At 43.8% G+C, this 25,871-nt stretch overlaps 1 protein-coding gene across 1 annotated transcript in view; it reads right to left on the bottom strand.

Annotated features, from left to right (window-relative positions):
- LOC116819879 (tyrosine 3-monooxygenase-like) overlaps positions 1–25,871 on the bottom strand; it is a 43,481-nt gene that overhangs the window by 4,447 nt on the left and 13,163 nt on the right. Inside the window, exons 6-10 of the mRNA XM_032771934.1 lie at positions 19,476–19,621; positions 15,181–15,316; positions 12,410–12,479; positions 7,627–7,683; positions 2,740–2,835 (exon numbers count right to left, since the gene is read on the bottom strand). Coding sequence (XP_032627825.1) covers positions 2,740–2,835; positions 7,627–7,683; positions 12,410–12,479; positions 15,181–15,316; positions 19,476–19,621 — 505 coding nt within the window. The remainder of the gene's footprint in view (positions 1–2,739; positions 2,836–7,626; positions 7,684–12,409; positions 12,480–15,180; positions 15,317–19,475; positions 19,622–25,871) is intronic.

Raw genomic sequence — 25,871 nt, 5'->3', positions numbered from 1 at the left:
GTTTGAGAACCCTTCCATGCCAGGTATTAAAGGTCAACATAAACCTCACCACCTTTCACCCCAAGAACAAGGTGCCTCTCTTTGACCTTGCCTTCTGTAACATAAATACAGAGCAACATGTATATTTTAAAAATATCCCCCTGGGATAGAGAATGAGAGAATACACACAGATGTTAGTCGAGTTACTTAATGAGATACTGGAAGGCACTCAGAGATACAGTGATGAGCGCGGTACGAGAATCTTGATAAAATAGAATAGAATGGTTGAATGGAAGCAGTTCATTTTAAAATGAAGTAGCAGCAGTTTGCAGGGAAGGGGTTAAAACATCTCCGAATGATTCTACAGTTCTTAATGGGGAAATTAGGCAGCAATACAAATTGCTTGCCTTCTACGTTCAGTTAAAGGGCAGATGTAACTTTAGCCTTTATAACCAAGGTCGTATTCTCTCACCTCAGACTTAGCCTTAGGACTTGACTGGATTCCTCTATTGTGATTAATCACTTAAAGGAGATTTCAAGCTCTGTCAACATCTCTAGAGGCCATGCTGAAAAACTACTAGTTAACCTTTGCTGAGCTTCTGAACTTTAACCTAGGTGCCTCAAAACATACGTATTTGGAGACATGAGCACCAATATCCTTTATTACCCTGCTTAACATTGAAATAAATTAGATTTAAAGCTATAAAGTATTCAGACATATAAGGGGATTAAAACAAATGTTGATCCTTGCTCCATATTCAGTTTTGATAACGGATCTGACAGGTTTTAAAAGATAAATAAAATCAGCGATGAACTTTATATTTGTTGACAATGCATATGGTTAAGACAGAGGGAAGTTAAAGAAAATATCAGTAGCCTGCAGACTTATCCGAGAACAAGTATAAGTCTAAGCCAAATATATGGTAACTGAACACAATTTGTGGAGAGGCACATTGATCTTTTGGTTCAAAGCGAGAAAGTCCAATATTGTATGTATAGGTTCTGTGCCTCTATAATGCTGTTTTAAAATATGGTCATGCACAAGATCACAGTACCATATTCAGGGGCGGCTCTAGGCATTTTGCTGCCCCAACCACGGCAGGTACGTTGCCTTCGGTGGCTTGCCTGTGGGAGGTCCGCTGGTCCCGCGGCTTCGGCGGACCTTCCGCAGCCGTGCCTGCAAGCTGCCGAAGGCACCCTGCCTGCCGCCCCCGTGGTGCCGGCAGAGTGCCCCCTGCGGCTTGCCACCCCAAGCACATGCTTGGCGTGCTGGGGCCTGGAGCCGCCCCTGACCATATTGTAACAAAGACACACAGATTTCTATGCTAGTGTTAATGAGAGGTGTTCCCTGAAGACCATAAGGGAAAGCTCTGCAAACCATGCACCATTCAGTTTGGAAACTGAACCCTGCAGTTTGGTTTGCAGGAGTTAGGAGCACACCAGTCCCAGAAGACTCACTGCCCTCTAGTGAATAACAGGCAACTACACAAGCTTAATATCAGACAACCACACTTCTGTCTGCCAGGTTTTGATCTGTCAAGGCATCTGTGGTCATCTCTACCAAATTCACAGTCCATTATGGCCAATTTCACAGCCATGGGATTTGAACATTGGTAAATTTCATGTTTTCAGATATTTAAATCTCAAATGTCATGGTGTTGTAACTGTGGGGGTCCCTACCCAAAAAGGGATTGTGGGGGTTGCAAACCTGTTGTAGGGGGGTCATGGGATTGTCATTCTCACTTCTGTGCAGCAACCACAGAGCTTCCTGCAGCTGCAGGAGGTTCCTGGAGGTGGAGGTGGGTCTGAGCTCTGCCTGCCCCCCAGAGTAGCTGTGCAGGGATTGACAAGACCTGTCCCTCACCTGCCCAGCCGGAGATAGGAGCCCCTTTTGCTGAGGCACTCCCAGCAGCACAGGGAAGATCAGACACAACTCCACAAGTCTCCTCCAGCTGCAGGAACCTTTGAGACTGCTGCCCAGTCCCAGAGAGTGTCCTGCAGCAGGAGAAGGCACCCGGAGGTGAGTCTGGTCTCCCCACACAGAGCAGCTGTGCAGGAGATGGACAAGTCCTGTTCCTTCCCTGCCCAGCCAAGAAAGGAGTCTCCTTTGCTGGGGTGCTCCTAGGAACAAGGGGACATCAGATTTCACAGGGAAGCACTTATTTCATGGTCCACAATGCATTTTTCACGGCCCTGAAAATGGTAGGGCCCTAGTAATCTCTGAGCCAGTTTTGAACAGGACAGGGCAACTGTGCAGCTAATCTCTTTAAACAGGGTTTTTCTAATGACCTGCAATATAGCTACAGTGAACTTCAGACTGTCGCATATCCTTACTGACTTATTTTGAGGGCAGGTTACCGGCTCTCTACCTGGTTACTACTGATGCCATCAAATGGCTGGGCACATTGTTCACATGCTGAGAGAGCCCAAACTTATAATGGTGAAGGTACCGTAAGGAGACAGTCTATTAGTTCATAAGTATAGTTAGTTTTCATGGCTATGTTGACTATTTAGTTGAAAGACAGACAACACTATAACTTTTCTATTCACATTTGTGATGGCTGTTGTAGGAGAGAAGAAAATATCTGAATTTCTCTAGGGTGGGAGGAGTGGAGAAGTGAGGTTCTAAACGTGGTGATCAAGCGTTTTTTAAAATGATCCTCAGAATATTTTGATGTCAGAAAACATTCATTAACTTTTCCCACAAACGTTCGAAAATGGATTATAGGAATCAGTCAATAATAAATACATTTTACTTACCACAAGCTCCCCGTAAGATGAAAGGAGTCCTGCCCCATAAGCTTTGATGGATCCATTTTGTTTGCAGAGACCAAACTCAATAGTAAACCAATAGAGCTGATAACCAAGAACAACTAATCAGTTTGTGAGAACCATAAACTGATCTAATAATCACCTCCCTTTTTGTTTATTTGACTTGTGCCTTATCTTTCTTTTGTTTCTTTTCTCCTTATTACTTTTCTTAATTTCTATTTATCTTTAAGTATTAAGTTTGTATATTTTAAGAAAATATCCTTACTTATTTATATGTTTACATATTTATATATTTAAATTTATGTACTACTTGAGCAAAAGGAAATAGGAAAGGTCACCTCCCTTCCATTCTCTGTATGGCACTATTAGCAGAAATTTGAAATTATCCATCCTTTAGCACCAATATCCACTTTAAAATTAAGCCCATTCCATCTTTATCACATTACAACAGACAGCAAGGACAAATACCTTTCAGCTGCCCTTGCAAATTGAAGTAGTTCTATATTACGTTCTGGATTATGACCCAACCCTAAAGACCTGCTCAGGAGAGAAAGGGAATTATGACACTTTCCCCCTCTGCAACCCTGTTAACACTTCACCCATTGCAGTTTCAGACATGGGGAAGCTGGGGGAAGGAGGAAGCAGGGCCTATCCACTCAGTACCTTCCCCTAGCAGAAGGGAAGGGAGGGGTGGAACCTATAACCTGCCCAAGAACAAGAAACAACAGGGAAGGAAGGAATCATATTCCCAATGTGGCTCTCTGTCACAATTCATCTCAGGCCTCCTTCTGGGGCATTCAGCTATGTACTTCCTGTTACACAGGGCTGAGCTCTAAGTTTCAATCAAGCCCTACGTGATTTGTTTACAGCATTCCGCTTAAAGAGTTGCTGATACTTCACAGAAGAGTATGACACTATTCTACCAATATATCTTGGTATCTTTGATCTATATCTTCATAGTTTTCTGACTTGTTATTAACAAGGACATTTACAATTTAAAACCCCCAAACAACAAACAGGCAAACAAAGAAGCAAACACCCAGGATTGTTGTTCCTTAGGGGTTTTCTCTTCTAACTACTTTACATACATTTCAAATGATAATACTCCATTTGTGATGTTCTAATCATCTAAATCCTTTCTATTTTCTAAAGGGGATCTTTTCCCATTCCTCATCTTTTTAGTATAGGATCTCTTTGGTTGGATCCCTAGGGATAGGAAGGTGGAATGGGGTGCCCTGTTCTTTCTGAAAGTACCTCGTGCCGCTTCTGTGATGCTAAGTGAGTGAGGATCTTGAATCTTGACACTCACAGTTATAGTGTGATATGTGATATGATATTGTCTGGGCAATGAGTTCAAACATGAATGCTGACAACTTTCAATCTGTCCTGCTCTCACACAGCTGTGTAGAACTGGACACATGTTCAATCTAAATATTAAGAACTGAATAGACGAAGGAATCAATGGTGGTTCAGAGTTAGCTTTAGTAAAATCAATCTCATAACACTTAGCAGCACATGTTAATTACATTAACTAGATAGTCCTCACAATGGTCCTATGATATAGGCATTAATAGCCCTGTTACAGGTGGAGAGACTGAAGCAGGCCAACTAAATGAGTTAACCAACATGACACAGAGAGAGAGAAGTATCAAAAATGAGAGGGAATGCAGATATTCCTGGCTCCCAAGACCTGTGCTCTGGGCACTAGACCACACATCTCACTTGAGAGGCAATTAAGAGCTAGCTTGTTAATATATGGAGATACACCTATCTCAGAGAACTGGAAAGGACCCTGAAAGGTCATTGAGTCCAGCCCCCTGCCTTCACTAGCAGGACCAAGTACTGATTTTGCCACAGATCCCTAAGTGGACCCCTTAAAGATTGAACTCACAACCCCGTGTTTAAGCAGGCCAAAGCTCAAGCCACTGAACTATCCCTCCTCCCCATGAGTGCTGTAACGGCAGCACTCATGCCTCAGCATGAGCCTGGTTCCATAAATGGTCCCACTGACTTCAGGAGACATCTCATAGAGTAAGGTCAGCAGGAGGAGTCAGAATGTGTCTCTATGTGATCTGGTGATTTAGAGCCAGACTGTGGGCCCCATATTTCCACTGATGACCCAGGAGTTTCAGGAGTTGTCCCATCAATGTTAATGGGACCACTTGGATGAGTCACATAAGGGGTCCACAATCTGACCCCTAGTTTGCATCACTTTATTAGACAACTGTAAAAAACAAAAGAGAATGAATTTGTTCCCTCACAGAGCTGAATTCCCAAGTACTGGCGTAAATGGAATCTAGGGACAACGTAGCTCTTTTTCTCCCATTTTTGCTCACCCACAAAGAGGCTTTCTCAGATGTGCCATAGATTCCTGAGGAGTTTGGAGGAGGGTGGCAGTGTGGCTCCTGCCATGGCATTTTATGGGATGCCTGGGATCCTGTGTTTCATAGTAGGTGCCACAGAAGAGTTAAAAGGTTTTTGGGGCACTTTGCTCTCAGTCTGCATCCTGGCAAACATGGCTGAGCAAATCTTCTCCAACAGGCGACTGGAGAAAGGGATCATTAGACAGACTCACAACCCCTGGGCTATTATTGGTGACCCTTTCCTGGTCTGCAACAAAGAGACTGAGAACTGCAGGGTTTGAAAAGATATGTGTGGGTTCATCATAGAGGCGCAGGAGAGGCTGCAGGAGCTGCTTGTATAAGGGAGGGTTAGAAGGATTCCTCTCCCTCTATTAGAGCTTTCCGTAGACTGGTAGTTCACCCCGACACAGCTGATTTACTCCTGGTGCTCAAAAATCATCTTGATGAGCAAGTATGTGCCTTTGGAATAGGCCAGGTTGCATAAAACAGGGCTGCCCAAAGGATTCAGGGGGCCTAGGGCAAAGCAATTTCGGGGGGGCCCTTCCATAAAAAAAAGTTGCAATACTATAGAATACTATATTCTTATGGGGGTCCCTGCAGGACCCAGGGCCTGGGGCAAATTGCCACACTTGCCCCATCCCCCTCTGGGCGGCCCTGGCATGAAATGGTAGGCATTCCCAAAAGAATGACCCAGGGTGCAGCTATACTTCAAAAATAGACCCACATCAGCAAGTCTCAGAGCTTGGGTCAGCTGAGTCAGGCTCACAGGGCTTGTGTGACCGGGTCAAAAATAGCCGTGACGATGATTGGACTCAGGCTGGAGCCTGAGCTCTGAGACGCTCTCTCCTTTCTGGGTTTCACAAGCTTCAACCTGAGCCTGGATGCCTACACTGCTATTTTTAGCCCTGTAGCATGAGCCCTGTGAACCCAAGTTAGCTGCCCTGAGCTCTGAGACTCACTGCCGTGGGTATTGTTTTGCAGTAAAGACGTACCCCCCAGGGTGTTTCATTATGAGGCCAGAACCCCATGCAAGTCAGTGGAGCTATCCCCATTTATACCAGCTGGGGATAGCTGGTCTTCACACCACCCCCCTATCCTCAACTTACATAGGTCAGCGTGAGGTGATAGTATGTTATCATATCAATACACTCAGAGTTTGCAGGTTCAAACTGAAAACATCTCTGGCCAGTGTAATTTAACATGTGAGTTCACTAAGTGGTGATTCTCATAAGCAAGGAAACATCCCCACTATACACGCTGTTCCAGAACTCGCACTCCTGGTGCACGAATTTGATCACAGGAGGGCAGAGGATATCTTTTGTGGGCTCTCCTTGTTCTTAAAGTATTGTCCATCCCAGGACCACGTGATGTAGTATATGATAGTCCAGCCTTCCTTACAGTAGTCGTACACAGCTCCCACAGGCTGACATTTAGGGCCATTGGCTTTGGGGGCCAGTAACTATTTTTGCACGGCAAGAAGCCAGGCAATCATGTTGTGCTTTCTGCTATGTGGGCCTTGCACTACTCAGATTGCAGGACAGTTGTGAGGAGTTTGGACTGGGCAGCCTGGTAAAGTGAGGCCAGCTGTGAGTTTGTATTGTGGTTTAGCCCTGGAGTTTGATTCCCTAATGACTAGGGCTGCTGGCTAGGGGACAACCACAAGAAAGACCTTGTGGAGCAGAACCTCAGCTGCTGAAAAGCCTCACTGACTTCAGTGGCGATGATGTTGTCTTACTCCAGCTGAGGTTTTGGTCATGTAAATAAATATAACTTCTGCTGTCTGAAATGAACAGTGAGGAAATAAAAACACCTAGATCTTAGATAGCACTTTTCACCCATGGATTGCAAAGCACTTTAGGTAGTACATTAGTATCATTATCCCCTTTTCACAGAGGAGGAAACTGAGGTTCAGGGAGGTGAAGTGACTTGCCTGAGAACCCCCAGAAGCAGAGCCAGACTAGAACCAGGTTTTTTGAGTCCTAGAAGGGCTCTATCTGCAAAGCCATGCTGCCCACAGAGTAATAGCTACCCTGAGAATGCTTTTGATAGTTCTAGTGTTTGCAACTGTAGTGCCTATGTGGATCATCACAGCTAGTTGCTGGTTTGTGCTTGCACAAAAATAAACTCTTTTTCAATGCTGGTTTAATTTAATAGTAGGATGCAGGTAATCTGACCTAGTAGCTGGGGTGATGTGAAGCTGAAAGTGACTGGTGACTTTTCTGTGACTGAAACTGAATGAAGACCCTGATTCAGGAAGACATTCAGATTCAGGAAAATAGTTAAAACACTTGCTTAAAGTTACGTATGTGCTTATCTGCTTTCCTCAAGAAGGATGGACTTGAACACATGTTTCTACCCTTTCCTGATCTGGAGATACAGTTCAGAGACAACTTTTGTGATGCCTCCATTTTGGGTACTCAACTTGAGACACCTGAAAGTGAACACTCAGTATTTTCTCAAAATCAGGGCCCTTGTATTTTATCTCTGATGTTAAAGTGTAATCTATACTTACTGCTGCCAGTTTTTCAATCTCAACATCAGATGATCCAAGAGAAGCCAGTCCAATAGCCTAAAGCAAGTAGACAATGTTATACTTGTGTTAATGTTTAGCCAACAGGAGAAAGACAGAGATAGAGGAGTACTATCTCATTTCTAACATGAAATAGTCATTGCTATTTGTCAACCAAAATGTCCTACAGGGGTTTCCAGGATACCTTTGTCTCGCTGGCCCCATCTACATAGCAGAAGGAACCAGATTTGTTGATCATTAAAACTGTTTAACTGCATGTAGTTCTTGGCCTAATGTTGACCAGCTCTTAGACTAGTTTTGACTCAAGGCACATGCCCTCTCTCCCCAAACAAAGAAACCTTGTTACGAGGCCAAGGTCTATATGGCTGGATGCAGGACCGGCGCCAGGTTTTCTCGCTCCCTAGGCGCACGGCCATTTCGCCACCCCACGCGCTGCTCCCGCGGCTCTGGTGGAGCTGCTGCAGTCATTTCTGTGGAAGGTCCGTTGGTCTGTGGCTCCGGTGGAGCTGCCGCAGCCATGCCTGCGGGAGGTCCACCGGAGCCACGCGGGACCAGCGGACCGTCCACAGGCATGCCTGCGGCATCTCCACTGGAGCCATGGACTAATGGACTCTCCGCAGACACGACTGCGGCAGGTCCACTGGAGCAGCCTGCCGCCCCCTCCAGCAAAATGCCACCCCCTAATAATGCTTGCGCCCTAGACAATTGCCTAAGCCGCCTAAATGCAAGCGCCAGCCCTGGCTGGATGACACCTCCAGCTTCTCCCATTGCATGGCCTGGCAACATACAAATAGTCTCTTTCCCACCTGCCAGATCCCTTTCTAGCTCCTATGCCAGCTTCACTCACAGTCCTTGATGCCCATCTGCCAGCCTACCCATCCAGCCTTGCCTTTTCAATTGATTCCCCCTTGCCCTCTCTGCCTCCCTATCTACGTTTCTGGATTCCCTGATACTTTCCTGTTCTCTGGTACTCTTCCTGCCTCCTTACTGTCTCCCTATTCTTTTCTTCTCCTCTCTTCCTAACTGTTCCTCTTTCCCCCTCAGCTACAAGACCCATTCTGGAACTCTCCATCTTCAACCCTGACTGTATAGAAAAGAATTCAGCAGCATGTTACAGGTGAGAATGAGTGAAGTGGTTTGGATAAAAAAAAGAACCGCTGTCCTCTTAGCATTAGAAAAATAACCAAAAACTTGACCCAAACCTTATCTGAGATTGAAAAAGTTTGCTTCTTCTGTTTTGTATCAGTGATATGACCCTACAAACTCGATTGTGTTTTCTGACTGAAGGAGTGAGAGTAGCAGAAATGGGTCTCACTACAAAGAATCTGTGTGAGGAAGGAAGTAACATGCCTCATGCCAGACACGTAGTACAGTCAGAACTCCAATGGGTAAGGAATCTCTGCTCCTGCTGTTTCTTTCATGTTAAATCTACACACAACCACTAGGTAAATGAGTCAGATGGTGTGAACTCAAGATCCTGCAATATGCAAATGAGACACAGCTCTACTTATCCATCACCACATATGACCACAATACTGCTATCAAGAGATTCCAGTGCTTGGATGAGCTCAGCTCTTGGATGGAGAACAGCCGGCCGAAACTGAACCTGAGCAAGATGGAGGTTATGTTGGTGGGCAGAGGAAAGTATTTTGAAGAGCTCGGAGCTACAGTGCAGTCCCTGTTGGTGAAAGATATACAGCCATAATTGATCAATTCAGTTGTAATCTAGGACTACTCTTGGATGCCTCACTGAGCTGTCATATAGCAGCATCTGTGAGGAATGCTTTCTATCAGCTCCACTTGGTTAGAAAACTCCGTCCCATTCTAGTGAGTGAAGACCTGCCCTCAGTGATTCATGCCTTCATCACTGCTCAGCTGGAGTGCAGCACTGCGATACACTGACCATGAAGCCTTCTGTGTTTAAGAAGCTCCAACTAGCTCAGAATGCAACAGCGTGTCTCCTCAGCAGTGCAGGCTACCACAAGCACATCACACCTGTCCTTCCCTCTGTCAGGAATCAGGACATGCAACATTGCCAGTATGGAAGCAGGGCCTGCAGCACAGCAAATCTCTGGGCAAGCTGACAAGCACAGCTTGCCGGTGCTAGGCTGACTGACTACACTGCCCGACTGTTTGCAGAGTCAGCAGGCTGGCTCTTAAGCCCAGCTACAGCAGCAGTTCAGCGGCTGCTCAAAGCATTTGCCCATGGCTGTGATAGCTCCTGCTGGTCCCCAGCCCTGGTCCTGCCTTGACTCCAGCCTTGCCCATACCTTTCCTCACTCCAGATAATCCACTTCTGACCCTTGACTCCGATTCCTGACCTCTGATTCTGACTCTGACACTTGGATCTGATCACTGGCCCTAGGCTCTGGCTACTGACTCTGGCTGTGACTCTTGGGTCTGGCCCTGGATGCTGATCCTTGGCTACGGACGTCTGGTCTAATGACTAGACCTGACTCTTGCTCTGATCATTGGGCATGACCCCTGCTCTGACCACCGGCTCTGACTGCGTATGACACCCTCTTTACACTGGATTCTCATAGAATTTATGGTCTCAGTCCTTATCTTCCAAGTACTCCATGGCCTGGGCACAGGGTATATACAAGACCATCTAAAAGTCTGCAGGCAACAACTAGGCTCCCTAGGGCAGTGGAATTCTGGACAATCTGAGTCAAGCTTGTCTGTGGGGGAGACAGATAATTCTCCAGGGCAATCCCAATCTGTGGAATGAACTCCCCCAAGAGGAAACAACCATCACAAACCTCACCACTTTCCGATCCAAGGGCATGGTGCATTTCTTTGTCCTGTCTTCTCGAACAAACACTGAGTAACAGGTGTATATATATTTTTAAAAGACATATGCTACCAAGAAAAGACACTCCACTACTCACACTTCTCCTTTTGGGGATAGGAGGAAAGAATAAACAACATGTGACAGATGTGTAGTCACATGGCTTGATGGACTACTGGAAAATACTACAGTGGTGAACATGGGTATAAAAACCTGAATAGAATCGAATAGACCTTGGTAATCTGAGCATAATACACCTCCAGCATTGCTTGAGATACAATTTACTTCATAGTTTTACCAGCCCAATGGAAATTTGAGCCTGTTAAAACTGCCATTAAAGACAGTGGAAAGACTCGCATCAACTTCAGTGAGTGCTGGATTGGGCCTATTGGCACTTCAAAAGAGCACTACTGAACTTTTCAGCAGCAGAGTTGACAGAAGAATCTGTCTATTCCCTTGTATGATCCCCATTAAGCTAATTATATTATTTTAACAGTGGGAACAGCAATTCTCCGGAGCCTCCTTACAGTTCAAGTCCTGGATACAGTGTCATAGTAACAAAAACAAAACAAGGACATTTTTACCATTAATTTTCATATAGTGGATGAAATCAAGAAGAATTTCCATGACAGGAATTCAGCCATGGAAAACACTTGATGTCATTCACTTAAATCAGTAAGCTTTCGTGAGCCTGCGTTCGCTCTTCCATAACGGAGCAGAGCAAACGCCAACAGAACCTGGTGGTTCTGAAATTACTATAGCCCCTTATTTTTACATCTTTTAATGGTTCTTTATTTCTAGTATCAAGCAAAAGAGAGTGTTCCCCCCACAGGGCAGGGCAGGGCAGTCACAGGACATTAGAATATTATATGATTCACTGTTTCAAATATGGTAATGACCAAAATGATGACCATGTGATAACTCCTGCGTGTTCCCAGCCCTGGTCCTGCCTTGACTCCAGCCTTGCCCAAGCCTTTCTTCACTCCAGGTAATCCGGTTCTGACCCTTGACTCTGATTCCTGACCTCTGACCCTTGGCTTTGATCTCTGACCCTAGGCTCCATGACACGAAACCAACTGGTGGTCTCTTTCCAGAACTACTGGACAGGTGTCTATATCACAAAAATCCTGGCACTTTTGTTGGCAGTCTCAGTAGAGGGCAAAGACTGATGGGGACTGCATGGGGAACCTTCTTATCCCTGGGAGGATCCCACCAGATCAAGTTTGAGGCACATTAATAACACAGGGTAGGGAAAGCTTGTGCTGCTTTTTCCCATGCTGTACCTGTTCTGTGTTTAATTAGAGAACAGACTGGCAATCTCTAGAAATTGCAGTTTCCTAATTAGCCACAGAACACAGTTTTTCAGAAGCACTAAATCCACTTTGGGCCAGATTCTGATACTTTTCTATGGAGTAGCAGCTTACTCCACATGTAAGTCCTGTTTACTTTAAGGAGACTGCTCATGAGGTAAGGCTCTAATCACTATGAGTAATGGTGTCAGAATATGGCCATTTATAAACAAGATATAACTCTACTTAATCCCACGGTGAAGGACATATTAGAAGTACCCTGGCAGATTGAAATGAAAATGCAGGGACAGGATCAGCCTAAATTATGATGGCTCCTGTCTGTGAAACCCAGAGATGCGAGTTCCCATGCAGTATGATGGGTACCTAAAAGAACAGACTATTCATTCTCAGGCAGGCCATGCTTAGGAGTCTCCATTGCAACTGAAGCTTCCCTCTTCTTATTTCTGTCTTGGTTCTTATCTCCCCTAGGAGATACTGCCTGTCCTGCCCAGGGGCATATTTCCTCCAGGGTGTAGCTGGCACTCCCAATGCAAGAGAGTACAAATAACACCACTACCGTATACAGGTATAAATGGGGGACAACCAAACCTTCCAAATTAAAATAGCAAATCATATCTAGTCCCTTGTACTCATTGCTACTGAAATTACAGACAAGGTTCCTTACCTGTGAGAACTGTGCAAATTCTTTGTCTGCTAACATGGGAACATGGCCCAACAATTCGTGGCAGCAGTCCCTGGAAAAACAAGTCACTTTTCTCATGTAATAAAGCTTGTTTTATGTGAAAATCCCCCCAAGTGCAATTCTAAGCAGGGCATAGCTGCTGTTTCACCGCTATTCTTTCTCTCGCTCTTTGCACAGCAATTTCACAGGCGCTAGATTCTCAGCTGGCATAATTCAGTGAAGCTCCATTGGAGACATATATAAGGATACCACTGGAGTCAGACAGATGAGTATTTGGCTCTAGATCTCTGCTTTCATTTTCTCTTATCCAGTTGTCTGTGCTCTTTCCATGCTTCCTACCTGTCCAGCTCTGTGTTATCTTCCTACTCTTGTCTTTAAGCATTCTTCCATGCTATGACTGAGACCTCCCTGGCTCCAGTAATTTTCTCAGATACCTCCTTCTTTACATGGACAGCTCTCACCAAAATTTACTTCTTCCATGCAACCTTTCATTGATAACCTTGCCAAGCCCTGAACACACATCATGAAAACAGAACTCCAATGGCCACAGCTCCCACTGACTTCATTCGTACCTGTGAGCGCTCAGCAGCTCCTCCGAAAACCAGGCCACAACTACCGAAAAGGCCAGCCTTTTATCCAGTGCCTCTTGTACATATAATCTGTGTATGAACTCAATTTCGAACTGTACGCCATGAGCCAAACTGAGAAGTGGTGTGAATGCTGATTTGAAAAGGGTGTGGAACTTGTGTGGAAAGGGTGTGGAACTGGTGTGGGACGTGGAGAGGCAGAAGTGTGGGCTCATAGCAAGCAAAGCAACTAAGAAGAGGATGTAAGATAAGGCAAGGCAGGCCCTTCCACACCACCTACTCAATGTGTAAGTTATACTCACTTTCATCCACTCTTACCAATGTGTAACTTACCCCTCAATGTCCCTCCCCAATTATGTCAACTCTGAATTTGGCCCTTGTGGACTCATCTTCAAAGGTGCTGAGCAACCGCAACTCCCAGTAATTTCAATGAGATTGATGGGTGTTCAAAATCAAGCCAAGAGGCTGTGTCTAATTTACATTGTAAGATTCTCATGGCTAGGTCCACATTTCCTGTGTTGTGGAAGCAGCCAAACATCTTCTCAGAGTTCAACAAATGGTCAACACAATAAGAATGATTAGATTAAACCAGATTCTCCCCAGTCTTTTCCTTCTCCGGACATCTTTGCAAAAGAAACAGACTCCCCTACTCATGGACCACTTCCACCTCTGCTTGCTTGTCAAATTATTTCACTCTGTGGACCATGTTGTGGTAATTGGGCCTACAAATTGATCCTAATTGTGAGCTCAACTGTAAAAAGTGACTGAAAGGTTTTAAAATGTCACAATAACCTACGATAACAACACATGTTGTTGGGCAAAAGGTAACCAAAGTCCAACTCAGACTGTCGTATAAGGTTGTTCATAAAAATTAGCACAAGTGAAAAAACAGAACTGAATTAGTCCAGGCAAAAAGAGCCTCTTGATAGAACTCAAGGACTGTGATAAACAAGAAAAGCCTGGTAAACAAGAAAAGCATGGGGTATGAAAACTCATGAATCAAAATTTGTGTGTTGGAAATTAGGTCTAATTTGTAGACCAAATAATGAGGGAATGGGCTCATTCTGCCCATCATTTCCTTTTGGGGTCCTTAAAAAAAAAAAGACTGACAGACAGACCTTGGGGGAAAAGCTAATGGGCTGTGGCACTGGCTGATATAAGATGAGAGAAAAGGAAGGAGCAAGGTTCACCATCATGGCTGCCACCCCCACCATCTCCTGGAACCTTGGGCCACTTGCATCCCTATCCTAAGAGATGTCCAGACCAAACTGGGCCAGAGAGAAGGGGGCATACTTCATCCCCTCCCCCACTAGCTCTAGCTGAATCCCAAACACCACCTGCCATGTGAGACTCGGTTTCCCTTGCACACAATCTTTGTTCTTTTCCTTCCCTACCTTATTTCTTCTCTTTCCTATCTCTCTCCTTTTTCCTTCTGTCTGAGAAGAGTCTGGCTGCATTTTTTTTAACACTGCTGTAAGCCTGTGACCAGAGAGGGAGCTAAAAACAATGCTCTAAACTGCCCAGTGATGATATGAGTTTGTCAGGTCTCAGAGTTGCTGGTAAGACTGTGTGCTGTGCCTGTGCTTTTCCAGCAATGAGGTTGCAAGTGATACTCAACCTCACAGACAAAAGCTGCTGTTTTCTTCGCTGTTCTCGTCTTTCCCATTTTGTGCATGTCTTGTTTTGTCTTCTAGGAAATGGGATTGGACTTTAACAACAGCTGCAAGACCAGCTCCAGCCCATCTCAACTAACTTCTCTTCTCCCCAAAACCTGTTCCCATCACAAAACCAATCAAACAAAGGGACGTTTCCTTCTAGAAACTCTCTCCAGCCTAAGGGAAAGGGAAAAAGGGAGGGATGTTGTTAAAGTGAAAGCCTTACTTAATACTTCACATGTCAAATGTTTTACATTTTTCTTCTTTTCTGTATCTTTAATAAAAGGTTTAAAGGATGTTTAATGGTGCTTCTGCCGTGGTACTAAGCAGAGTGAGGTCTCTGTATGTCAAAGACCTTGTTGAACACTGAGAATGTTGGACAATGACTGGGTTACATTAACACCTTTCACTCTTTGAGGCCCTGCATTCCATCTAAATTAGTACAACCGCCACCATCACAAAAGGCTCACCGACTGAGAACCACTGGATTGTGCCATATCATCCTACTTACGGTTCTGGGGAATGCATGGGGGAAGAGGAATGCCTTATATACTGTGTGCTCTGAAAGACACGAAATGCCAGGCTGGCAAGGAAGTCACGAGGAGATAGCAGCCCTGCAGCTGGTCTCAGCTGAAAGCCTGTTCTTTCTGCAAAAGAAAACAACCCAGCAGGAAAATCTACTTTGAACATGAGAATTCCACACCATCCAAGCAGTTTGACATTTCCTTTGCATCCATCTGTACAAGAACTTCTTGTACAGATGGATAAGGAAAATGTCTGTCTATTTTAGGTACTAATATGGGCTCTATTACCATGGTATCTGAGTGCCTCACAATCCTTTGTGTATTTATCTTTCTAACACTTCTGTGAAGAAGGGCAGGGATATAATCCATGTTTTACAGATGGGAATTGAAGCATAGAGAGGTTAAGTGACTTGTCCACAGACAAAAGCTGTGGCACAGCAGGAAATTGAAGCAGGATCTCCCAGGTCCCAGCCCACTGCCTTAACCACTGTCAGCTCTCTTCTCTTGTAATAATAAATGTCAGAAATAAACAAGATTTTTGGATGATATGCACATCCTCTTGATTCAGGGCACAAGACAACTTCCAGCTATTGGCGGCTCAGGAGGTATATTCCCTGCTTATACATTAGCCTATAACTACCTACTGCAGGATTCTTACACCTTCCTCTGCAGAAGCTGGTGCTGGCTACTGTCAGAGACACGGCACTGAACTAGATGGACCTCAGGTCTAAGCTAGTCTGGTAATTCCTATAGTCCTGCATGGGCCTTTTATGACACAATCAACTTCAAGTAGTCAAGTTACCATATGGTATTATGTTGTGTTTCATTTATTTGGTATGCATAATTCAAAAGCAGAAACTGGATTTACACCGGCAGCACACTGCCATACATTTTTGGAGAACGTATATTTGATTTTTGCAGTCTGTTGAAATCATTGGGGTGCAGCAGCAACTGAAATTACATGGGACCCCTACAAGGTATGTAACAGGTAGGGTTACTCATTATGGATAATTTGGCCCTTAGCCTTTCTACATTTTCATTTTAATATTCTTTTCAGAGCTGTCAATTCCATTTTTCAATCTGATCTTGCACCTTTGTGTTTTATTTGTCTAAGTTTAAACTATAAACCCCCTTTGGCAAAGCCCATGTTTTCTATGTGTTCAAAAAGCATCGTGTAAAACTGCTGTGCTTTAAGAAGAGTCAATGATAATCTTTTTGAAGCCCCATATTCCAAATCTATGTTGCATTCCCTGCTTTCATAAATACTGTTTCATCTCTTATTTTAATTACTTTTATTGCGTACAACTAAAAAAATAAAAGGACAGAAATGGCTTTGTACTTGCTTTCCTAATTTTGTTTAAACAGAAATGTTTCCCACAGAAACCAAGCTGTTCACATGAAATGTTTTATGTTTCTTCCAGCTTATCTGGTCTTGGTCTTTTTGGTCACTAGTTCTCTTTCTCATATAAAGACAATCTTCTGGGGGAAGAGGTAGAAGCCCCATCCGTAGAGACATTTGAAGTCAGACTGGACAAAGCAGGGAACACTCTTTCCCTGGCAGGATGACGACCTGGAGGAAAGGTCTTTTCCATCTTGAATTTCTATGATTAGTTGAGCCAAATTCAAAGACAATGTGTAAGACGCATCATGTAAGCTACACAGTAGTAAGTACATGTGAATCTAAGAGTTTAGATTGTACTTGGACTACCTGCCTGTGCCAGGGTATCAGGAGGAGATGGGAGAACCTACACTGGCTATTCAGAGATCTGTCATGGTATTTAGGCCCTGGCTATAGCACTGGGACTGCTCAGGACTAGCACTGCACATGACCACAGCTCCACCTACAGCTGGAAGGAACTGCACACTGCCTCCCAGTATAGGTTATAGTGGCTGGCATGTCCCCACCCCATGCTATGGAATTCTGGGAGACACAATGCCTCCCAGAGCTCCTCTGGGGAAGTGCAGCTGTTCGCCACCCACAATACGGGCTGGATTCCACCCAAGTATTTGTAAATAAGAGTAACGCCTTATGCACCCTAATCTCACAAGATGGCTCACTGACATGGGACTGGCTGTGGCAGCTGCCGCAGATCTTGCAATGGTACTATTAGACTCTGACTTAGAGTGAGTTTGTGCCAAAGGGATCTGACAGCAACTGCAACTCTCACAATGCCCTAAGAGGAACGCTGTGTGATAAGGAGACTCTAAAGTTAGAATTACTGGTGACAAAGAGGTATCGATGGATATTGATTCAGTCTGGACCCAAGTATCTTATCCACCACTATATGAGTCCAGCCATAAAGAACACGGGTTTGTAGAACACTCTGAATTTCCCACCTCTGACAGATATTTGAAGAGTTTTCTAACTGATGACTTTTTTTTATCATACTTTTGCCCAGAACAACTTGCATGTTGACACATGGAAATAACTTAGGACCACAATCTAGAGCAAATGTGGATAGCCACAGACATCAGTAAACTAAATCTAACTGTACACATATAAATAGTGAGCACCAGTAGATCCTTACTTTGCCCTAACCTCCTCGCTTCTGTTATCCCTTCTGAAGTGAGCTAGGACTGATAAAAAAAATACCAATATCAGTCACATTCAGAGCAGTATCTCAAGACCTATTTACAAAGCTAGAGCTCTCTGCTGACTACTGGCAGTAAAACACACAGAGAAGAAACATACCTGATTCCTTGCCACCATCCAGAGATGCTCCGATATTATGGTGAGCACAGGATGCAGGGTGGGATAGATAGGAAGGGGGGGGAAAGAGAATACTAAAACAAGCACTAAATTGGTCAGGGACAGATATGGTTGCCATGTATACCAAGGAGAGGCTCAATGGAGCAGAAAAGGAAGAGAGAACAGAGAAAGAGCTGGGTGATGGGTGAAACCTGGAGGTTTGACTCAGGGAGTCAAGGAAAGACATGGTTGAACCCACTGTGTAGGATTTTCCAAAATTAATGGTAATCAATAAAACAAAATGTCATTTTACCTACACAGTGAGGTATGATATTCCCTTAGTTGGGATTGGGAATGTTGTGATCCACTATTATTTTAAGTGATTCTCTTTTTTCTTATATTGAATAAACTTCCCTTAGCTAAGGCACTTTCACGTCTTACACTTTTTTTCAGGACAATTTCGCTGCAGCATGTTTTCAAAGGGAAACAGCCTCTGACCGCTGGTGAGAGGCAAATGATAAGAAAAAGACAAGTGACCTGGTCTAAGACATCTTCTAGACACTGGCTGTAATCAGTAGGGTTCTGGAAGAAGTCAGCTGAGCAGAGGCAGTGGCAGGAATAGGACATGAAGGTAACAACAAAGGTGTGTTAAGAAAAACAATGCATATTATGAACCTGATTCTGACCACGTGTTCACTAGCTCTACATTATGTCAGCAACAGCAAATCTCTAAGACTGCTTTGCCATCTTGGAATTTCTGGAGGGCATTGTGCTCCAGTTCCCCCTTCTCTTAGCCCTGGCAATGCCCTCAGCCTGCCCAGAAATGCCTACTATTCCTGGGGTTGGGTGGGTCGATGACATAGCTCTGGCCTTTCCAATTTACACCACTGAAGGATTTCTCTACATCTGGGGCGATGCAGCTGCACCACAATCCCTGGCTGCACTAGCAGTGCAGCTGTCCATTCCCTTTGTGCTGCTAGATCAACACAAGGATCTGGCCCAATATACGTTAGTCTCTAATTAAAATGACAATGTGCTGGAGATCTCTTCAGCAGTAGGTTAAGCCAATTTGTCTTGCACCTGTTTATTGGCCGAGTGAGTGGTTCACTTGATTTGATAAACATCCACTTTAAACCTAATTTATATCTACCATTTATACATTTATTTTGCCATACTTTAGCAACGGTCTTTGGCCTGCATCTGGCACACTTCCTATGGCTGGGAGAGCAGCAAGGAGGGTGTTTTCTTTTACTGCAGCCATTTCTTGGCTACTCCAGATTACAGTGAATTTGGCAAGCCTATTTGTCGAAAAGGCACACCCTGTCTTGGAACTGACTCTATCCTGGGGGTTAATAATACAGGATCTCAATCTCCACTGTCCTCTGTCACTCAAATGTCTGCTGATAGACTAACTTGAGCTTGCACCCTCTCAATATTGTACCTATTCCTACCCCCCTTCCCTTGTTATTAGCAAACAGAACTTCATGCCCAGTTCATTCAGAATGGGGGTGTCTACCATCAACACCTCTTTACATCACACATCATTGTAGATTCCCAACCTAGGGAGTGCTAAAATACAATGTAATGTCTTGCCTTTTAAAAACCTGGAGACATCCTGAAGCTGAGGTATACTATCCTCTTGGTATCCACAGCATTTCTCCAGCTGCTGAAAGACATCCAGGTACTGCTTACAGGCATGGGTAGGATAGAGGCTGTTCAGCTTCCTGTAGACTTCTCTCCTGAAAGAACAACAACCTTTAGTTCATCTCCTTTACTAGGAGCAGCACCTCATCTCCCTGGCTTCAGAATCACAGCTGTTCACACAGGCAGTGCAGAGAGGGTATCTAAAACCAAGCTGAGCTCAGAAAAAATAATGCTTTGAAGCCGAAGCCTGGATGGAGGCTGCAGGGTAGGATTTTGCCAGGGGATGGGCACAAAATGAGGAACCAGATGTGGTCCTCGATCTTGCACTTGGCTCTGCTCAGACAGATCTTGGTGCCCGTGTGGAACCGCATGAACTGTTCAACCGTAAACGGGCACCCAGAGTTTCCCTATTCAGGAAAGCACTAAGTATGTGCATAAAATGCTTCAGTGCTTTCTTGCATCAGGGTCGTTGTGAAAGTGCAAGATACCACCCAGGCAGATCTGAATGCAAGATGGAGATGTCCATCACCTCAAATTTTGGAGGGGTTTAGCTCATTGTAATAAAAGGTGCTATATACAATTATATAAAATTAGTTGGCAGTGCGTGGAATCTAGGGCTTTGGTTTGGGCCCTTCTCATGTATTTTATTATTTCATTTTAAAGGCCCCACTTTTAAAATATATTTAGCTGTTGCAAAATAAACAAGCACTAAAGTGATGGCAGGGAAGCTTAAAGAAATGGTTATATTTATTCACACCCAGCTCTGGGGTTCTAACAAGTATATAAACATTGTTTTACAAAAATTGAGCTCATTCTTGGAAATACTGACTAAGGAAAATGACTTTCTCTTGTTTTTGTATTGTAGTTTTTTTGCTGCTATTGTTGCTATGGAGGTGATAGCCAGTATCTTGTAATGGTGTCATTCCATCACATAAACTTCTTATGTTAGCGTGGGTGTAATTGAGAAAAAAAAGAAACAGGCTTAGACAGTGGCTGTTGTCAGTATTGTAAAGCTGCACAAGCCTGGATCATCTCCACAGAGCAGACAAGGGCCAGAGCCTCAGCCAGCGTAAATAGACACAGCCAATGAGTTTTATCTCATAGTGTGGATGAGGCTTTGGCCCACAGTGTATTTTGTAGCCACGTCTCTTTCAGCCCCATTTGTCTGCATAATTATCACCATCAGCATAGAAGAGGAGAAGCCACTAGATACTGGCCTTCTAGTACAGGGCTGGGAGGAGGAAACATGGAGGACAGAAGCCCCACAGAGAAAGAAGTTGTTGCCAGGATACTTTGATATTGAAGGAGCCATTTTTTGGCCCCTTTCTCCTCCATATGGTTTGTTCTTACCCCCCCGTCGGATGACAGAAATGGGGAATAACATAAAAGGAATGAATCTATCTTGTGTGGGCATAAATACCTCGGTTCACATATGAATGCAGCTATTTGTAGAAGGAACAGGCATTCTTCAAACCATTGTACAGAGCACATGAATAAGGATGAACTGAGCAGCTGGAAATTCAAATGAATATTTGTGAGCCCTGTATTCAGCCTGCTCTAGCTGTAGGGACCAATGATGCTGAAGGGCCAGTGCTGGCCATCCCCACCCTAACAAGAAGGGTGGGACGAGCACAGTGCAAAGTGGGGTGATAAGCAGAGGAACCTGATCCTATAGCAGCCCCTCAGACTGCAGTCCACACTCTGAAAAGAAAAGGCGAATCCCTGCAGAAGAGTTTGTGATCATGCCTTTGGATTCCTACAGTCAGCAGCAAAGGGACATTCCCTGTTTTGAGGCTGCTTTACCTCTAGTTGTCACCAGGGGGTGGGACTTCTGGTCACCTGTGTTCAGGAAAGATTAATTCAAACTGGAACAGGTGCAGAGAAGAACTGCGAGGATGATCGGGGGAATGGAGAGCCTATCATGTGAGAGGAGACAAGGAGAAGTTGGCCTCTTTAGCCTAGCAAAACAAAAGCTGAGGGGGAATCTGACTGCTCTCTATAAATGCATGGGGGGTTAAGCCCCATGGAAGGAGAACACCTATTGAAGCTAAAGGACAATGTTGACACAAGAACAATTGTGTATAAACTGCCCACGAACAACATGCTGGAAATTAAATGAACATTTTTACCTATCAGAGGGGTTCTGGAACAGCCTCCCAGTAGCAGTTGTGGGGCCAAACACCCTAACTCATTTTAAGGTGGAGCTTGATAAATTTATGAATGGAATTGTATGCTGTGGTTTCCCAGCAGATCCCTTCCACTCCAATGTTCCTATCAATTCTGCTTACAAACCAAGTAGAAAGGGGCTGAGTTAGAAAACAGAAATTACAGACTTTTAAATACGCTTACTTTACTTTAAATATACTGTACAAAACTTTAAAAAAATTATAATAGACCAATATTTCCTTATTAGAAAATTTAAAATGGTATTTACACTTACAATAGAGACAAGTTTAAAATTAATTGTATGGATTGCTCTAGAACTAAGTTTAGTATTACATATGCTTTTACTGCAAACAGTTTACGTTTTTCAAGAAAATTATAAGCACTGCAAATAAAAAAAATCATATTTTATTCTTCGACAATAGAGAGAAGAAACAGTTGTCTTCATTTAGTATTCTCAGCTGTTGTACACTATTGATCTGCGCTGCACAATGGCAGTGTTCCAGCCCAGAGGTGGCTACAATTCAGTGACAGGAAAACAGAACTGTGTATATGTAGGGCTCAATTCTGCAGTTCTTACACGGGTAAAATTCCCACTGCTTCAGTGCATTGCTTTTCTAGGTCTGAACGCCTTGGAAACCAGCCCCATAGTTAGCTGTCTGAGGCAGAGGAAAAGTTAAGCTGCTTTGAAGGCAGAACCTCCTAAAACCAAACCCCTCCACAGAGCTACTCAGGAGGAGCAGATTGTGAGCTAAGGAACATGTACTCCTCTCCTTCATTCTGCACTTCCTTCTCTTCTCATTCTTTGGATTGTCTTCAAAGACCCCAGGCCACAAGGGGGAAAGCAGAGGAAGTCCATCCTGAGCCAGGCTGCAGTCACTTCCCTGTGTGATCAATGGTTTGTGGAATGATGGTCTACCCTCAGATGTCTGGGATGGGTTTTTAAAATTACCTGGGACACAGAAGAGTGACGTAGTTGCTAGAGAAAGTGGAAAATGGTCCTTCAAAACATTTTTTCCACAGAAAATGGCTTTTTGAATCAATGAAAATGTTTGAAAAAAAATCTGTTTTTCTCAAAATTTGAGGGGATTTTGTTAAAAAAACCTGAAAACCAATTTTTTTAAAACCAAAAATCACACATTTTTTAATTATAAGCTGAACAATTTCAGTTGCTGAGAAAGAGAAATATATATCTAAACACACTTGGTGGTAGGTTTTTAGACAAAATCCTAAAAACATACCATTAGTCTGACCCAGTATGGCCATTCCTATGTTCTCATGATAACTGCATTCAGAGACAAACTCGATAAGTTCATGGAGAATAGGTCCTACAATGGCTATTAGCCAAGATGGTCAGGGACAGAACCCCATACTCTGGGTATCCTTAAACCTCTGACTGCCAGAAGCTGGAACTGGGTGACAGGCAATAGATTACTCAGAATCAGTAGCTTTGCTGGGGAGGAGTGGGGCAGCGGCCACTCCCCCACTGAGCATCTTGGCACCTTTTTAATTTTTACTCACTCAGTGGCACTCTGGGTCTTCGGCAGTGGATCCTCACTCGTTCAGGATGTCTTTGGTGGCACTGAATGAAATGCTGCCAAAGACCCACGGAGTGAGTGAAGGGCCCATTATCAAGGTGCCACCAAAGACCCGGAGCACTGCCGGGTGAGTAAAAGCACCACCCAGTCAGTAAAAGAGCCACAGCTGGTGGCACCATTTTTTTTATGCGCCCTCTGTTCCCTCCCCCTGGCTATGCCACTGCTCAGAATTACCCTGTTCTGTTCATTCCCTCTGAAGCATATGGCACTGGCCCCTTTCAGAAGACAGGATACTGGGCTAAACAATATGTACTTAATTTTTTTTTAGAGAAAATCAATGACAATTTGATTTTCATCAAAAACATTTTGTGAGATGAAAATTATTTCCTGACCATCTCTAGTGCCTCCCTAGATCAAATTTATTCAGAACACTGAGGATAATACACCTGAGAAATTTAGGGCCTGATCCAACTCCCATTACAGGCAGTGAAATGATTCTAACCGACTTTAGTAGAGTTGGATCAGGCCCTATTTAGTGTGGGAGGAGGAAGGTAATAACTATTTTAAAAGGGAATATTCTTTGTAAATACTAAAAGCTAGTAAATATCTGGATTTCTAAAACTGAACCTTGATCTGAATAGTGTTGTAAATTAAGTGCACTGTAAATGCACGCATGCTGAGAGCATATGTGTGCTGTTTCTTTAAAATGACAGGTGAGGGCTGTGAAAGATTCTAGGCAGAATCTTGACAGTGAAGCAGTGGGAAAGGCAGCTGGGACAGCTTTATGGATAATGCTGTTTCCTTATTCTAATCAAGTTCCTTGTTCTCTGTTAGAAGAAGGTGACTGTCCGCCTTTACTATTGTCACATGACATATGTCTCAATATCTTTGCCCTCTGTTTTCCCTTTTCCTAGGCAACTTCTTCCCAGTAAACATCTCCCCATTTGTTCCCACAATCATTCTGTTTATGGCTCTGCAATAACTATGCCTGACAACATAGACTCAGATTGTCCAAGCCCTGTTTTTGGAAGCTGAGATTTCTGCTCTTGTTTTCATTTTTATACACATGTTGCTACAAACTAAAGGAATCCAACAACTCTTCAGAACTAACATCAAGGGACTTTACAGCATGTTAAAAAATTTCCCCTTTGGTTTCCCTGTATCCATATTAAGTTGTGCTGTAATGCAGCTGACCTCAGCACACAGCCCTAGGGAGCTACGGTAACAACTGTGAGATCTAATTTTGGAATTTGGGTTGCTGGAGCTAACTGTGTTGAGGAGATGGATAGATACCACCGAAAGGCCTGTTCCATTTACCACTGTGGGAATAGTTCTAGATGGAGAATGGCTGCCGTGATGGAGGTTGGCAGAAAAAGGGGAAAATCAGGAAAGAACACAAAATTTAATTTTCTTAAATACAACATTCCCACACACCAGAACATGCCAATATTGTTGTCTGATGGGAGCCATCCTGCACATGATGCTAAGGACTTAAAAGGCATGTTACTACTTTTCAAGGGTTATTTGAAAATCTAGCTTGTGAAAATAATAGCAGTTGGATGAGTAGGATATGATGTTCCTTGGTAGTTATCCGGTGCTCATTTTGCAAATTCTAAGGCCCAATGGATTTTATTTAAAATAAAAAACTCCTTCAGAGAGGAAGGATGACCTTGTTGCTGAGGTGCTGGTTGGGGACTTGGGAGATCTAGGCTCAATTCCTGGCTGTGCCCTGTAAGACCTTGAGCTAATTGTCTAATTTCTCACTTTGCCATCTGCAAAGGGGGGATAATAACTTTTCCTTTCTCCCAGCTTTTGTCCATCTTGTCTATTTAGATAGGCCCTACCCAGAAAAGTGTACAATCTTCATCTATGTGTACATGTAGCACAATGGGGCCCTGATCTCAAGTGGGACCACAAGACATTCTTGTAAAACAAGTAACCCATAACAATAATTATTGCTAGATAGTGTGATTTTTGAAAGGCAGCTAAGGAAGATGGAAGGAGGAGGATAAGAAATCAGAATTCTCCTTTCTTCCAAAACCTTCATCCACTTCTGAAGTTGACAAATATCTTCTAGGTTTAATGAATTTCTTGCATTATTTTTTTGTTGCAAATCCCACTGAGGTTTTTGCACAGGGATAGCTACAATGAGGAAAACATCAGGGGAAATGGGCTGCAATGACGTGAAAAGTGACTTTCTCTAGTGTGGCTTGCCCTGGGTTCATCTGAGCTCATGAAGCTTTTTTATTGTAAGTTAAGACCATGTTTATTCAGATAGTGAGCCAACTTTAAAGGGAACATTTTTAACATAAAGGGAAACCTGTGCTGTGCACTGGGGTTAGAAACATCCCTCACCCCATAAATTGCTAGATAGATGCACTCCCTTGCACCTACTATCTATCTCAGCATGTATATATTAAGAGCAAGAGGAGAAGAGAAAAATTCAAATCGAAAAATACACTGTGTGTGTGTGTACATGTATTGTGACAAAGTTCCTCCTCTACCCTGGTGGGTCCTCTGCTTATTGGCGGATTTGCTCACCTCAGTGATCTTCCCCACAGTCTGGTCAACTCCTCCTGTGTCTGATCAGGAGTTGGGAGGTTTGGGGGTAACCTGGGCCCACCCTCTACTCCGGGTTCCAGTC

The sequence above is a fragment of the Chelonoidis abingdonii genome, chromosome 1 (assembly GCF_003597395.2).
Source record: "Chelonoidis abingdonii isolate Lonesome George chromosome 1, CheloAbing_2.0, whole genome shotgun sequence".
NCBI lineage: Eukaryota > Metazoa > Chordata > Testudines > Testudinidae > Chelonoidis > Chelonoidis abingdonii.
The sequence above is the reverse complement of the archived record's forward strand: the minus strand, read 5'-3'. Positions and strand labels throughout refer to the sequence as shown.